General features: G+C 38.3%; 1 protein-coding gene across 8 annotated transcripts in view; it reads left to right on the forward strand.

The window, feature by feature from the left end:
* The window catches only part of LOC102056946 (hyccin 2), a 73,721-nt gene that overhangs the window by 34,763 nt on the left and 25,235 nt on the right, over window positions 1-13,723 (forward strand). For 7 of the 8 annotated variants that reach the window (XM_055718792.1, XM_055718794.1, XM_055718795.1 and 4 more), the window contains 3 exons: window positions 1,150-1,266; window positions 1,966-2,053; window positions 7,583-7,742. In XM_055718792.1, coding sequence (XP_055574767.1) covers window positions 1,150-1,266; window positions 1,966-2,053; window positions 7,583-7,742 — 365 coding nt within the window. Of the gene's footprint in view, window positions 1-1,149; window positions 1,267-1,965; window positions 2,054-7,582; window positions 7,743-8,959; window positions 9,128-13,723 lie in introns of all 8 variants that reach the window. The other variant, XM_055718797.1, reaches the window with a different exon arrangement.

Consider the following 13,723-nt stretch of genomic DNA (forward strand, 5'->3'; position numbering starts at 1 on the left):
GTCTTATATGTGCCCTTTATATAACGTTCTACTTGAATAGTCTTAGAAGCTTCTGGCTGGCAAAGATCCCTGCTTTTTGTTCTGAAAAATCTCTAGTATATCTGATATTCCCATATGCCTGGTTTTTACCAGCATTTTTGTCTAAAATGAAATAAATTCTCTTTCCTGCTACTCCCAGAGGAATGTCTTTAAATGTTATGATTTGTAGCCTGTTTGCTTCAGCGTGATACTGCCATGAAAGAAAAGCATTACATGCAATTTGGTTACATAGCAAAGAAGAAATTAACTACCTTCTAACAACATATATTCTGTAGTAACACAGATATGCAGCTAAGATTATAGCCTATTTTTTTTCCTATATTTTCTAATGGGAATGGGTTATTTGTTGCTGTGCTTCCATTATCTTCACTTGAGTTGTAGCTATGCAAAATTTGCCAAATGTGTTCAGTTTTCCTGCATCTGTAAATTAGACCCATTCTTTGGGTAGAGAAGAGACAACATTTTGTAGGCAAGGGATTTTTATATTGTTTTTGAAACAGTGCAGCAGCTATTATGTATTAGTGATCATTTGTTGTTTCCATGATAGATACAGATATTAAAGTTACGAATAAACTATTCTGGGTTTTGTGGAGACTCAGTGCAATGCAGTATATGGGAAGGCAGGCCTTTTTTCAAGGGTCAAAAGTTTTTTTCAGCGGGCAGCTGAGAGCGGTTCTCAGGAATACAGTATCTGTGTTACCCAGTTTCAGGTAAAAGGTGATCGCATGCTGTCGTCATACATTAGATTAGAGATGTCACAGTTCTTTTATACCACTGAAATGTTTCCTTTAAAGAAGGTTGGTTTTGGTTACTGTATTTTGGGGAGAGTCTGCTACTTGGCGGCTGGCAGTAGAGAACATCTTGCCACCCTTATTCTTCAGAAGTGGGTTATGATTTGAAGAAAACAGATGGAATTAATGGTGGCTATATGGGAATAACATGGGATTATCAGCAAGCCACATCCCATAAAACTGCTTTCATGACTGGGAGAGCAACATAAGAATGTTCGATGTTGTGTACTTATATTTTAAAAATTAAAATATCTGTGATGTAAAGACATATGTAGTGTTTGTGGAGTTAATGTTCTGTTACAATGCTCTGTTTTTTCAGGCTGTGTGTGAGTGGATTTCCACGGCAGCATGAGAAACGCTGGAAAGAACGCTGCGGTAGAGTGGTATTAGACCCCGATTTCATGGTGCAGCTGCTCACAGGTGTCTATTATGCCATGTAAGTGGATGTGTTGGGTTTTTTTTTATAAAGAGAAATGTCTGGTTTTACACGGTTTAAAATATAAATGCTAGTTGGTTTATGATTGAAAAAAATATTTAAACTCGTAACACAAGCTTGTAATTTGATTAGTATATTTCCTGTTACTTGCTCACTTGGCCAACTGATAATTTGAAAACATGTTTGTCAGCATTGAATTAGGTGAAGAAGGGCCAGCAGCAGGTGCTGAAGAGAGTTGGGCTTCTCATTTCTTTTTTTTCCCCAAATTTCCACTACCACCAGATACCTTCTGTTCACAAGTGTAATGAGCTTGGATGCCAAGATAATCTAATGAAATGCAGACCTCTTGAATGTCAGTAGCTTCTGAGGTAGCAAAAATAAATTTCTGATGGAAATTCAGTTCTGGGGGTAGTGTTAACCTTTACATCTTGACCCTATTTTAAAAATTCGTTCAGTTTGTCCTGATTATGGCATCAACTTGGTCTTGCTTGAAGGTGACGGGGAGCAGCTTTTTTGTTATACCCACAAGATTAGTAAAAAAATAATGCTTTGTCTATACTTCTAAAACAAGTGAAGGGGCTGGGGTGTATATACAGTTAAACTTTCTACATAAGCAAAGAAGTGAAGAGTTGGATTTGGGCAGAAAAAAAGTTTGAGTTCATAAGATATGAAAGATAAATATGTATCTTTACTTTTTAGATATAATGGTCAGTGGGATCTTGGCCAGGAGGTACTGGAGGACATAATTTACAGAGCACAGCTTGAACTCTACTCACAGCCTCTGCTGGTAAGAAACAATCCATTGAAGTTTGTGGTCTTAGTTAAGAGGAGTATGGATGTGTTTCTGAAGTGGACTGGTAATGAAAGCATTTGTGGCCATTTACTGCACTCCAAATGCAAGCGGTTGTTAACAGCTGGTGTTTCAACATAGCAGTTTATACCATGCTTTTTTCTGCTTGCATATTAAGCTAGGGTGTTGGGATCTCCTAGGACTCATTGATGCTGAAAGCCAGGGTTTTCTGATGTATTACAGTCGGATCAAAATGTTGTTGTTTTGGCATAAGCTACCAATGAGTTATTCAAAGAAGCTTAATCAGAGGGTTATATGACATAGGACTTTGGTTGCAAAAAAGGTGTTTTCTTTGCTTCTAGACCTTCAGCAGGGCTGAGAATATGCTGTGTGGTTTAACTGGTAACAGAGGAGAAAAAGCAACAACAGGACAGAGCTGAAAGTGAAAAGGCGCTTCATCTACAGAGTCAATGTCAGGTTTTGATTGATCGAAGTCACAGAGGTCTTAATCTTGACCTTCTTCAGAGGAACAGCAATAGAAAGGAGGAGTTCTGACTGAATGGGGTTTCTTCAGTTTCCACTATACTTGCTGTTCTGATCATAAGAGGAGAGAAATGAAATGGGGAAAGTAGTGAAACTCTGCTGGATGCAGGTGGATGTGATTGGGAAGGATGAGGAGGCTGACAGAGAGAAAGGATTGGAGGGATTTTATTTTTTGTCAGGTGTAGGAATCAGGATCAAAATAAGAGGGAAGATTAAGGAGAATAAAGTAAAATAGGCTTGTCTCGGTTTCTGCATCAGAATTGTGGCTAGAAGCCTTCAGTGCTCTCTTGAACTAATGGCAGTAAAATTTCACTGCTTTTTACATAACTGAGAAAGGAGTGGATTGGGAAAAATCTTTTTATGTGGCAGTCAGAGCTCCCTCTCTTCTGCAATAAATTACGTAAAATTATTCTCTTGATGAATTAATATTGGCTATAAAATTTATCCGCAGGCTTTCTGACACTGCTGCATTTTAAATGCTTGGTACCCATTGAATTATTATAATAGTTCTTTTTGGAAATGACTCATCGCTGTATCAGATTGAAAGCTTTAAATTAAATATTTAGCCTGCTGAATTGGGCCACCCTATTAAACTACTACATTTAAAAGGTGTGTGGGAGGATCTGAAACTTGATGATATGACAATTTTCAGTCCTTTTTGTTCATTTTTAATCAATTTGTCCTTAGAGATTACTTCTAATTGTAAGAATCATCTGGAATATCTTTAGTTTTTTTCCAAAGCTACTCCCCCCAGCCTCTCTGGTGTCAGTGGTGGGATGACATCACCAGTTTTCCCTCTTCCCCAGTTGTCAGGTTTTTTGTGCATATGCATACAGTCACATCTGGTTTTTTGGGTTTTTTTCATGCGTATGTGTGCAGGCACATCTGTGGGGGTTTTTTAATACTCTGATCATTGCCTTGCTTCCTCTCATGTTTCTCTACAATTTTCAAAAAACAGCTTTCAGAAATTGTCAGCTTTATTAAAAAATGAGCTGCATGTCCTTGGCCTTGTGCTACATATTCAAGTGATTTGACTTTTTTAAAGGTTGGAGTCCTTTCACCTTGTTGCATTTTCCAGGACTTGTATGTTATTTAGCAGTATTATAATTTTTTTTATTTTAAACTCAACGATACTGACACAAAATAAAATACCGTCTCTGCAGCATCCCAGGTAAGCGTAGGATTTCCTAACAGCAGCAAATTCTTTGAAGTCCATTTAATATTCAGGCAAACCCCCACATTAGAATTATTTTTAGATATCTGTACTCGAGGTGTTTGTATATTTATAGGAATACCATCAGTCAGCATTACAATGAGAAACATCACAGACCCTGTGTTTGGGTGTATCTCTTGAAAAAATATTTTTGACGTTATGGTAGATCCATGCTTTTGTTTAATTAGGTTTATATTGCCTGTGGACTTAAAAAGAAGAAAAAATCCGAAATAGCAGCATCAGAAAGCTATGAAATATCTGTCATGTAGAAGCAGTGTTTCACTGTTACCCAGAGACTGCAAGGGAAAGGTGTTTTTTTTTTTTTTCCTGGGAAAAGTATCTCTATTAACAAACACTGTGTATTGGTTTCATAGACATGAAAACTGGGAGTTTCTGTAGAGGGAAACTAATCCTCAAGACTCAGTGTTACTACCAAGCTAGCCTGGACCTGGGGAGTAGCTCCATTCCGGTCAGTCTTTTTCTCTGAACTTCTGCACTTGTTTCAGACAGAAATCCTTGTCTTCAGTGCAGAGATGCACAGGCTTCCTTAGCCTAGTACACAAGAAGTATGGATCAGCAAGTCCCTGTTGTGACAGCACCTTTATCCAGTGTATTTTATTGATGTACTTGCTGGTTTTGTTGGATGCTTTTTGTTAGAGCTCCTTTCGGGTAGGCAAGAGTGGATGTCTGGCCTGAAACCAGCCCTCCCTTGCCATCAATAGTTGCAGACTTGGCGTGCCAAGTCTGAATCGTGCTGTTTGTTTTCCTGCTGTGCTGGGTTAGACACAGTGAGGAAATCTTTTTTGCATCCCAAAGGGTTGCAGGTTGTTGGTTTGTTGGTTTTTTTTTTTTCTGGTGGAGAAGGGCTGTGACTCAAACTGGTTGTTTAGGTTGTTTCAAAGTTTGACTGTTGTGTTGATTTTTGTCTCCATATGGTTCTCCTCAGTCCTGAGAAGTGCAATTTGTGCTGTTAGAAAGGGCCAGCTGTTAAAAGGTTCAACAAGCAGAAATGCTCTGTCACTTTTCTGGCCCTGTTGCAGAAGCTTTTTCCTACTAATTTTTAGTTTTTAGTCCTGTATACTGAGAAGGGTACCTATTCAAAAGAGGGTGCAACTCCAGTGAGTGGACAGTGGGAAGGCAAACCATTGTTGAACTTCTATCTGCTTTGCCACAGTACAGCGCAAATGATCTTCTGAAGTCTTTAACGTGATCAAGGGTAGGGTGAATGCAGTTTGTACCATTTCAAGAGGATGGTGTAGGAAAAGGCCTGTGTGTGAATACAAGTGAGGCTGAGAGAATTGGCTAGCAAAGGGTAAATTGGTGTTGGGCAAGTGGAAGGTAGAATGATAAGGAGCATTTCTGTGATGGTGCCAATAATCTTTTGTGCTGGTTAGAAGTCAGACAGGAAGGTGGTGTAGAAGATGTTTAATGGGGAGTTACAGGGTTGCAACAGTAGCTGGAGATCAGGATCAGCTATGTGGCAGCCATTCCAGCCCCTCAGGTAATGGAAAGTGTTTGATTTAGTTAATGTGCTGTGATCTGTGGCTTTACTGTTTGAAATGGTTTAATTTCTTCTCATGGTTGCTGGGTGATTTGCCTGCTATAACTTGTAGAAGAGTCACTTTTACTTTATTGTAATGTGAATAAGCACCTTTAATTCATGGAGCTTTTATGGCATGCCATATGCATTGATATAGTCTTTTTATCAAATGTTATCTGAGATCTTCACAGGACAAGTGATACGAAGTTCTGCTAATAGGGTCTGTTCCAGTGGTTTAGTAGATTTCTTGTAGTTTGTGTTTTTGTGAATGCTAACAAAAGACAGCTTAATTAGTTAAACTGGTTTGGTATCTGTGGGCTTTGGAAGTTCAAGGAATTTGTTGGTTGTCCTTTACATTTCCAAGTCCTCTGGCAACCTAAGACTATCAAGACAACATTGATGAGGTTTAAAAGCGTGGTAGTTCTGTTACTAGGTTGAGGGGAACATACGAAAATGCTGCTTAGAGCATAAACCTAGGAAGTGCTTGATTGTAATCATGTGCTAAACAGTTGATACTACTCCATCAGCTAGCCACAAGTCTTTATACAATAAACAAAATGCCTGTTCTTAGAAAAAGAAAATGGTCTTAAAGGAAGAAAAATGTATATATGCATTGTCAGGAAAGTGGATTATCTTGCAAAGATACATACTCTAAAGCAGATCTGTATTTTATTTGAGTGGACAGAACAGTCAACCTTACAGTTTTATCTGTGGCTTAGAATAGGGTTTACATGCCTTTGCCTTGAGCTAACAAGTAGACTGAATGGATTTAAGACATGCAGACCACATGTATTTTTAAGTAAATATGTTTCTCTTGCCACATAGTGAACTCTGTTCTCTCAAGTTGCAGAATCAAGTTTTTTGTGATACGAGAGAAAATCCGTTAGAAGGCAATGTAAAATTGCTTTTCACAGTGTTTCTTGGAAACTGTAGTGGAGAGAATAGCCTGCCCAAATTATGGTGGGAACTGTTGCTAATTTTAGAGATTAGCAGGTTACGTTTTCAGTAGGTGTTTTAAGTCTAAATCTCTCTGACACTTCTAACTACTGTCTTCATTACTGGGGGAGTAAAGAGCATATAGGAAGTCAGATGTCTGTGAAACAGACCTATGAAGTTGTGATGTTAAATTTAAAATGTGTCTAATTTTTATTGCTGGTTGGTTGTATACATTTATAAGATTTTGGAAAATCATGGTGTATTCCTTTTATTTATTTTTTTTTTACTTTTTATTTTTTACATTTTAAGTCGTATGTTCTGTGCAGCAACTTTGTTATTGTTCAGTACTGTACATGACAGAGACTCAACTTGCTTTTCAAGAGCTGGTACACAAGTTCACTTTTTGAACAGTTTAGTTGTAAACTATGAAACATTTAACTGAAAGTTGCTTTTCATTATTTATTTTTTTTTAAAGCAAGCCTCTAATCTGACAACGGCATTTTATAGGAAATTTAAAGAAGTAGTTAAAACATCAAAGCCAAAAGAAGTCACTTGTTCTTCTCAAAGCTGCAAAGCAAAACTTCTGACTTTATAATAGGCTATTACAATAAAAAATCAGATATAATAAAGATGAATGCATTTTAATAATTTTATGCTCGTTGGCTAGGTTGCAGTTTTTATTTTTTAAATCTTGCAGGTACCTGCAGGCTAATCCCCCTTGGTTAGTTTTTTGGTTGGTTTTTTTTTTTTTTTGGTGGTGGCTTTTTTTTTTTTTTTTTTTTTTTTTTTTTTTTTTTTTTTTTTTGGTGCGGGGGGTGTGTTAGTACGGGGTAGGGTGGGCTGGAAACTGGCCCTGTCTCCCCCATGCACAAGGCTATATGCTGTTCACATTGGCTTGGCCTGTGACTTAGTTTTATGACACTCTTGTCATAAAACATAAATGGTATTTTTCTTGTAGTTTTGCAGTCTCTTTTGGATGGACACCTTCCTGTGTAGGTTGTTACCTCTGTCGGTACAGGTGGCAAACATAGGACAAAATAAATTACTTCAAAAAAAAAAAAAAAAAAAAAAAAAGGGGAGACAATTCAGCTATATTTTTGGGAGTAGGTTTGTGATGAACTTTTCAATGGAGTTATCAACTGTGATTCATGGGGATTGGGCCGTCCGTCTGGAGGGGATTTGGCATAATTAACAATTCCTGGTTATTTCCCTTTCTGTATTCAGCCAGAGATCTAATATTGCCATTAGCGCAATCAAGGACAGTTAGAGGTACAGCATTTTACTTTTATCTTAGGTTGCAAATGCCATGAAGAACTCACTGCCCTTTGATGCTCCTGATGCATCACAAGAAGGCCAGAAGGTACTAAAAGTAGAAGTTACCCCGACAGTGCCGAGGATTTCTCGGACTGCTATTACAACAGCTTCAATCCGTCGTCATCGCTGGAGAAGAGAAGGTGAGCTTTCTCTGCCAAGAGCAAGTACTGTAGTGGACTGTATTCATCATCATCACTGTGATCTGGCCTTTGAGTTTGAATGTTTGCAGAACAGTTGGTTGGGTTTGTGTTGTTTTTTTTTTAGTTTGTTTTTTGAAAAGTGATACTCCATAACTATGTATAGTATTTTACATCTTCAGAGCATTGCATGAACATGAACATTTGGAGTGTTTGTTTTGTTTTTGATTTGGTGATAACCCATGAGGTAGGTGAGAAAATGGAAAAGCTGGAAAATGTTGAATAAGTCTGCTTTTTTTTTTTTTTTCCTCCATGTAACGTGGCATGACATTGTAGAGATAGTTTGGCTTAGAATTTGAGTGCTTTCTTTAATACACATTAAAACTCAACTGCCTCCTATCATAAATAGCTCAGAGAATGAATGTTACTATCCAGACCTTGATAGGGTTCCAGATACCTAAAGCTGCTGAAGGCAGTGGGAGAGGGACTAGCTGAACATCAGACTCCTACCACCATATGGCCCAATTTAGAGATGGGCCATGTTATAAAATATCTTTGGATAGGTTAGAATTAGTCCATATTTTTCCTCTGTGAGTACTTAGGTTGTATGGAAGTGTGCCTGACTATGAAGGAAAAGTATATAATAAATATTCACCTTGATATGATAACATCTTCAGTGTAGGTGTTAACAAAAAGCTTGCTTTGAAATCAGTTTGTCATACTTGTAAAGCTTTGTTGCTGCATGTACAAAACATTGACTAAAACAAGCTGCATAAATGGCTGAAAGTAAAAAGTAGAATAACCTAAAATTAAACTGAGGGTAAAAGAGTCTGAAAACAAGAATTGCATATTTTCCTATGGTACTCTCTTCCACTGCGTGCACCACACCACCCACCCTCCCCCCGACGCATGAACAAAAGGATTTGACGGCCTCTGGTCTTCAGCTGAATTAGGATGTCCAGGACAAGTAGCTGTCTTCTGTTTTCAGGACTGTGGGTCATGTTTGTCTTCACTATAGTTGCCATTATATTTGTTTACTGGTCTGGTCTACAGTGTAGCCCACCTGTCCCTCTCTGTGGATGTTCTCACGACTTTTAACTAAGCATGGGTAGTGTTTTGTGTCTGTTCCATGTCCACGTAAATATTCTATTTTCCCTGCCTGGGTTGGAATGCCAAGAATGGAATAGAAAAGCACTAAAATGTTATATGTTGAATCCCAGATGGCTTTGACTTCTCAAACGAGGCTGACTCAAGCATACCTGGCTCACCGATCCAACACGGCTCCACAGACCTAGGGATCAAACGTGAGCAAGAGGGGGAGGTGCCGATGCGCAGGACCCCTGAGCATGGCTTCCCGGAGCCCACCTTGGCAGCAGCCACAACAGAGGGTAGGACAGAGATGAGGAGGCAGAAGTCAGTGAGGCAGTTGCTGGAGGAGGATCCTGGCTCCCTATCCCCAAGCAGAACTTCTTTCCATTCTAGTGTCTGTTTCCGCTATCCCAGGGTGTATTAGCTTCTCTTTGCAATACACGCATCCCCTATATACTTAACATCAGGTCAGGTACTACCTTTTGTTATCATGTGGGCTGGCCTGGGGCTTGCATTTGTGTGGTGAAAGACTGCTTGGCATGGCAAAAAAGGGAAGAAATAAAAAAACAACCCCCCCCCGAATGATGGGGTAATAACCAAGAGCTTTGGGATTGCTTGGAAACTTTCTATTACTGAGCATGTTTAATATTCAGACAGAAAAAATGCACCAGACTAATATGAATCTAGTCCTGAAAAGCAGACTCTATAAATTGATTGGCTACAACTTAGTTACAATAGTGTCTTGTTACTCTGCAGTCTTTAAATTTCCAAGAATGAAGTTTCCTGTTCCCGTTAAAAGTCAAGCATATCTAAGACAGATATACAACTGCTGATATTATTTGCCAGTCATCCTTTAATTGAAAATTCATACACATACAACTCATTTATATGAACGAGTTGGCTGCTCTAAAGACAAGTACCAAAAAAGCACGTGTTGTTTTCAAGAAGAAATCAAGTTGTCATGTTTCTAAAAACTTTAAAAACAGTTACTGCTTTCTTTCTCAGTCATGCTGTCCCCACAAATGCTGCAGGACTTTGTATGTCGCTCTGCAGCCAAGAATGGCAGGTAGAGTAGCTGGTAGAAATTTATTTCACTTAAGTTCATCTATTAATTTTCTCATCTTTACTGTATAAAAGATGTGGTTTTGAGTACTGAATTTGAATCATGATTTCTCCTTGGAGATGAGAACCAATTTCTTGTAAATTTAGTTAAACATATTTTCAAGTATTCTCCTATCTTGAGTCATCTTTTCTATCTGAACATTCCTTTGGTATTTCCAGCCTCTATAAGCATATCAGCTGATCATAAATGAGATTTATTTACACATTTGGATATGACATACATAGGTTTCAGATTTGGTCTTCTGGAAACAATAATCAGGAGAATTTGGAGATTTAATGTAGTGTTATCACAGAATCCTTACCCTTAATCAGAGTTGCTAACAAACAGTGATTAAGACATCATCCTTCTGTAGAAGATAGTTGCATAAAAATGTTTAGTGTGGTTTATAACGTACTTCTTGGTGCATATTCAATTTGAGCATGCTCCGTAAATGAGTCCTGTCTTCTATATTCACTTGTTCAGTTGGTCTTACTCCATTTTACTAAACTTTGCATGTGCATGACCTGAAGGATATGGAAGAGGTCCTCAGCTGCAGAGAACCTTCTGGGAGAGACAGGAAGGGGGGAAAAAAGTTGATAAAATTTGGCCTCCTACTCTTAATTGATTTTAAGACATCTATATAATTTGGCATGGGTTTTGGATAAGGCGTCACTCCACATGCTTTACTTCTGTTGAAGTGGGTTGAATACCCTTTACTTCTGTAACAGTAGCAATATATAATTACATGCTTGGGCAAACTGAATTCTGCCAGTTGACAGCATCTGAGAGAAGACCAAGGAATGGAGTTTGGCTTGATTATCAGTATAGAGTTGTGTGTGTATGCATAGTGGTCTATTACTTTACTGATGCTGATTTCACAGAAAGTTTCAGCTAGCAAATTCTCTCTCACAAATATATTTTTGATACCAAATACTATGAGAGACTGATCATTTCTAGTGACTTTTCAACCTTCAAGTATGGGAAGGATAAACAGAATAAAAGTAACTTTAAAAAGTGGTATAAACCTCTTTCTTCAGATCGGTGTTTTGAGCCAATAAGTAGAAAAAGACATTTCAAGCATGACTCAGTAATGCTTTACAAAGATTTCCACTTGGGTGGTAGCAGCTGTGGTTATGTGCGCCATTTTGTGTTAGTCGAGGATCCTGTATCCATGTCTACTGGATTAATCACATACAGGCATAAATAATTACTTGGGGACAGACTTACGCTGACAAGGAACAGTGAGAGTCCTGAATACACGCTGTAGTGCAATTGTACGGTTTCTGTCAGGTTGCACTGTCTCTTTCACTTCTGACCTTACAGTAGAAGAGTGCTTGGGAGGAGTAGGTTTCTAGTTTTAGTTTTCTTTTTTAATTGTGTTACTGGTCTATTACAGGGAGAAAGCTTTATGACTTCATTCTGGTTTTCCCCCAAAACAGAATATGTAAGGACTCAAATATTTTTTGTTTCTGAGGGCAGTTTTTAGAGGAGGAAGAATGTGTGTTGGGAAAAGAATGTTTGCTGAAATCAGTCCCACTGAGAACTCCTATAGGTATATAGGTCTGACTAAACAGAAATTCTCTTGCATGTTGTCTTCTCTATCTTCTTAATTTTTGAGCACTGCTGAGCTGCTTAGGCCTCTGTATAGTTGCAGCATCCAAAAGCTTGCAACAACCCCTCTCAGTCTTGCCATTAAATTCTGTGGATAAAATGCCACTTTTTCAGCATGACTCTCTTGCTTCGCTGTCCCTGAATAGGAATATCTGTTTTAGCATCCTATTACTCCGCAGCGTTTTAACATAAACTTTGAAGACAACTAATGTTCTTGTAATAATAAAAAGCTTAGCAGTATTGTCTGGAGAGACATACTTGCAAGACACATCTTTTGTTTGAATTAAGAAGGGCTTGAGAGGGGACTTCAGCTGCTGCTATTGCTGCTTGTAACCAAACATGCTTTCATCCAGCTTTGCATGATTATATAAAGAAACATAAATGTTGGTTTATTGAAAAAGTGCTCTTGCTTTTCAGTATGTTCCAGTTACGTCATGTTTTTATTAGCATCTTTGATTATGTGTGGGAAGGTTGGGGGCGGAGGGAATGGAGATGTGGTGGGTTGTGAATAAAATGTATGGCTGTCTAGTGTGAGGAAATACACTTATGTCTCAATGAGAAGATGGAAGGCCTACATTGACCAAATGGGGTGGGTAGAAGAGAGGGAAAGTGTATGTATTTCAAATACGGTTACAGGAAGTTAAAGCAAGTAACACACTCTGATTTTAATAACAGCCCTTCCTTGAAACCTAGGAAGCTTCTTTTTCTAAGGCTACAGTCTTTACCAGGGAAGTGCAGTAATGTGAACTATATTACCTTTCTGCTTCAGGGAGACTGATGAGTCAAAAAGAACAATACAAAAATACAGAATAATCTCACATTGCATTGTTCTGAGAGAGGCCTGAGAGTGGTTTTGATTTGGAGATGGCTAAACATCCTTTGTAGGCTGATACACAGTAATGATAATTCCAAGGCCTGTCCTGAAAAGAAGTAGTAAGTTTAAAACAGAACAATAAAAACTCCCTGTAAATTTTTCTCTTTGCTTTACGCTTCAGAAACGTGAAGTCAGATCAGGCTATATTCCTGCTACACAGAGGTGGCAACACTGAAAGCTTTGTGTTTGTTCTGCTTGTCATGATGTAATATGTTCCTTAGTGCTCTGCTAACAATGAGCATGAAAGGATGAGCTTCCGCTCAGATGTTAGAATCTCTTAGATCCTTGCCACCCACTTTTTTCCCATTCCACAAGAGATTTAAACATGTTTGGTTGGTGGAAAGCTGGGTTGAACGAACTGCCGGTGGAGCAGTACAGTGGCTTTAGCTGGGACAGACCCACAGGCTTTGCAGATTTCTCTCAAATAATCAGCTTTTATCCAGCAATTAATCCACCGCTCTTATAAAGAAAAACAAAATTCTTACAGCCTGGATGTCTCCTTTTTTGGTAGCGTTGTTAAACTTTATGGCCTTTTCCCACTGAAATTAGATATATGGAGCAAAAACTCAAGCTCCATTGAAATTTGAATGCTGTTCAGTTTTCTACTAAAATGATAACTTTTTTTGAGTACCTAGAGCTTAGAAAAAGTACTGGAGAAAGATTAAAAAAAAAAGAAGAAGAAGAAAAAAGTCTGTTACAACCCTAACCATATTATAGGCCTGAAAACAAGGATTTAAGAAAGCAGTTTGTCAGGTTTTTTTCTATTTGAGATTCCAAGTCAAAAACACAGTGCCTCTTCTACAACATGAAGTGTTTCAGAGGTTAAATTTCTCTTAATGAAATGGTTGGGGTTTTTTCTCTGAAAAATCTAGACGCTGAGATAAAAGGAAATATGGTGGAAGTACCTGGATAGGATTGCTGGAAATGCAGGGAGGATTGAGCTCTGGAGGAGAGACATCTAGGAATTAGGTTAATCTGCAACAGAAAATACAGTCACATTGTTTGAAGTGCCAGCTACACACAACAGAAGCCTTTTCTCTCTTGTGGCAGTGTTGTGATTGCTGGCCTAGGAAGTAGCCTAATTCTGAAGCTTACCAAGCACTTGCTGGAACTTACTCTGATTGGAAGAGATCCTGAACATGCTTAGGTCTTGCCTCAAAATAGGATAAAAAATAGTCTGAAAGCCTTTTTTTTTTTTTTTTCCCTTAACTTTTTCTGAAAAACCATGTGTAGGAGGAGAATGGGCACCAGTACCTGCCAACAGAATTGAAACAAATTAACCAAATGGGGCCTAATTTTTCTTGTTTA

Source organism: Falco cherrug, chromosome 8 (genome assembly GCF_023634085.1).
Source record: "Falco cherrug isolate bFalChe1 chromosome 8, bFalChe1.pri, whole genome shotgun sequence".
In the NCBI taxonomy this organism is placed as follows: domain Eukaryota; kingdom Metazoa; phylum Chordata; class Aves; order Falconiformes; family Falconidae; genus Falco; species Falco cherrug.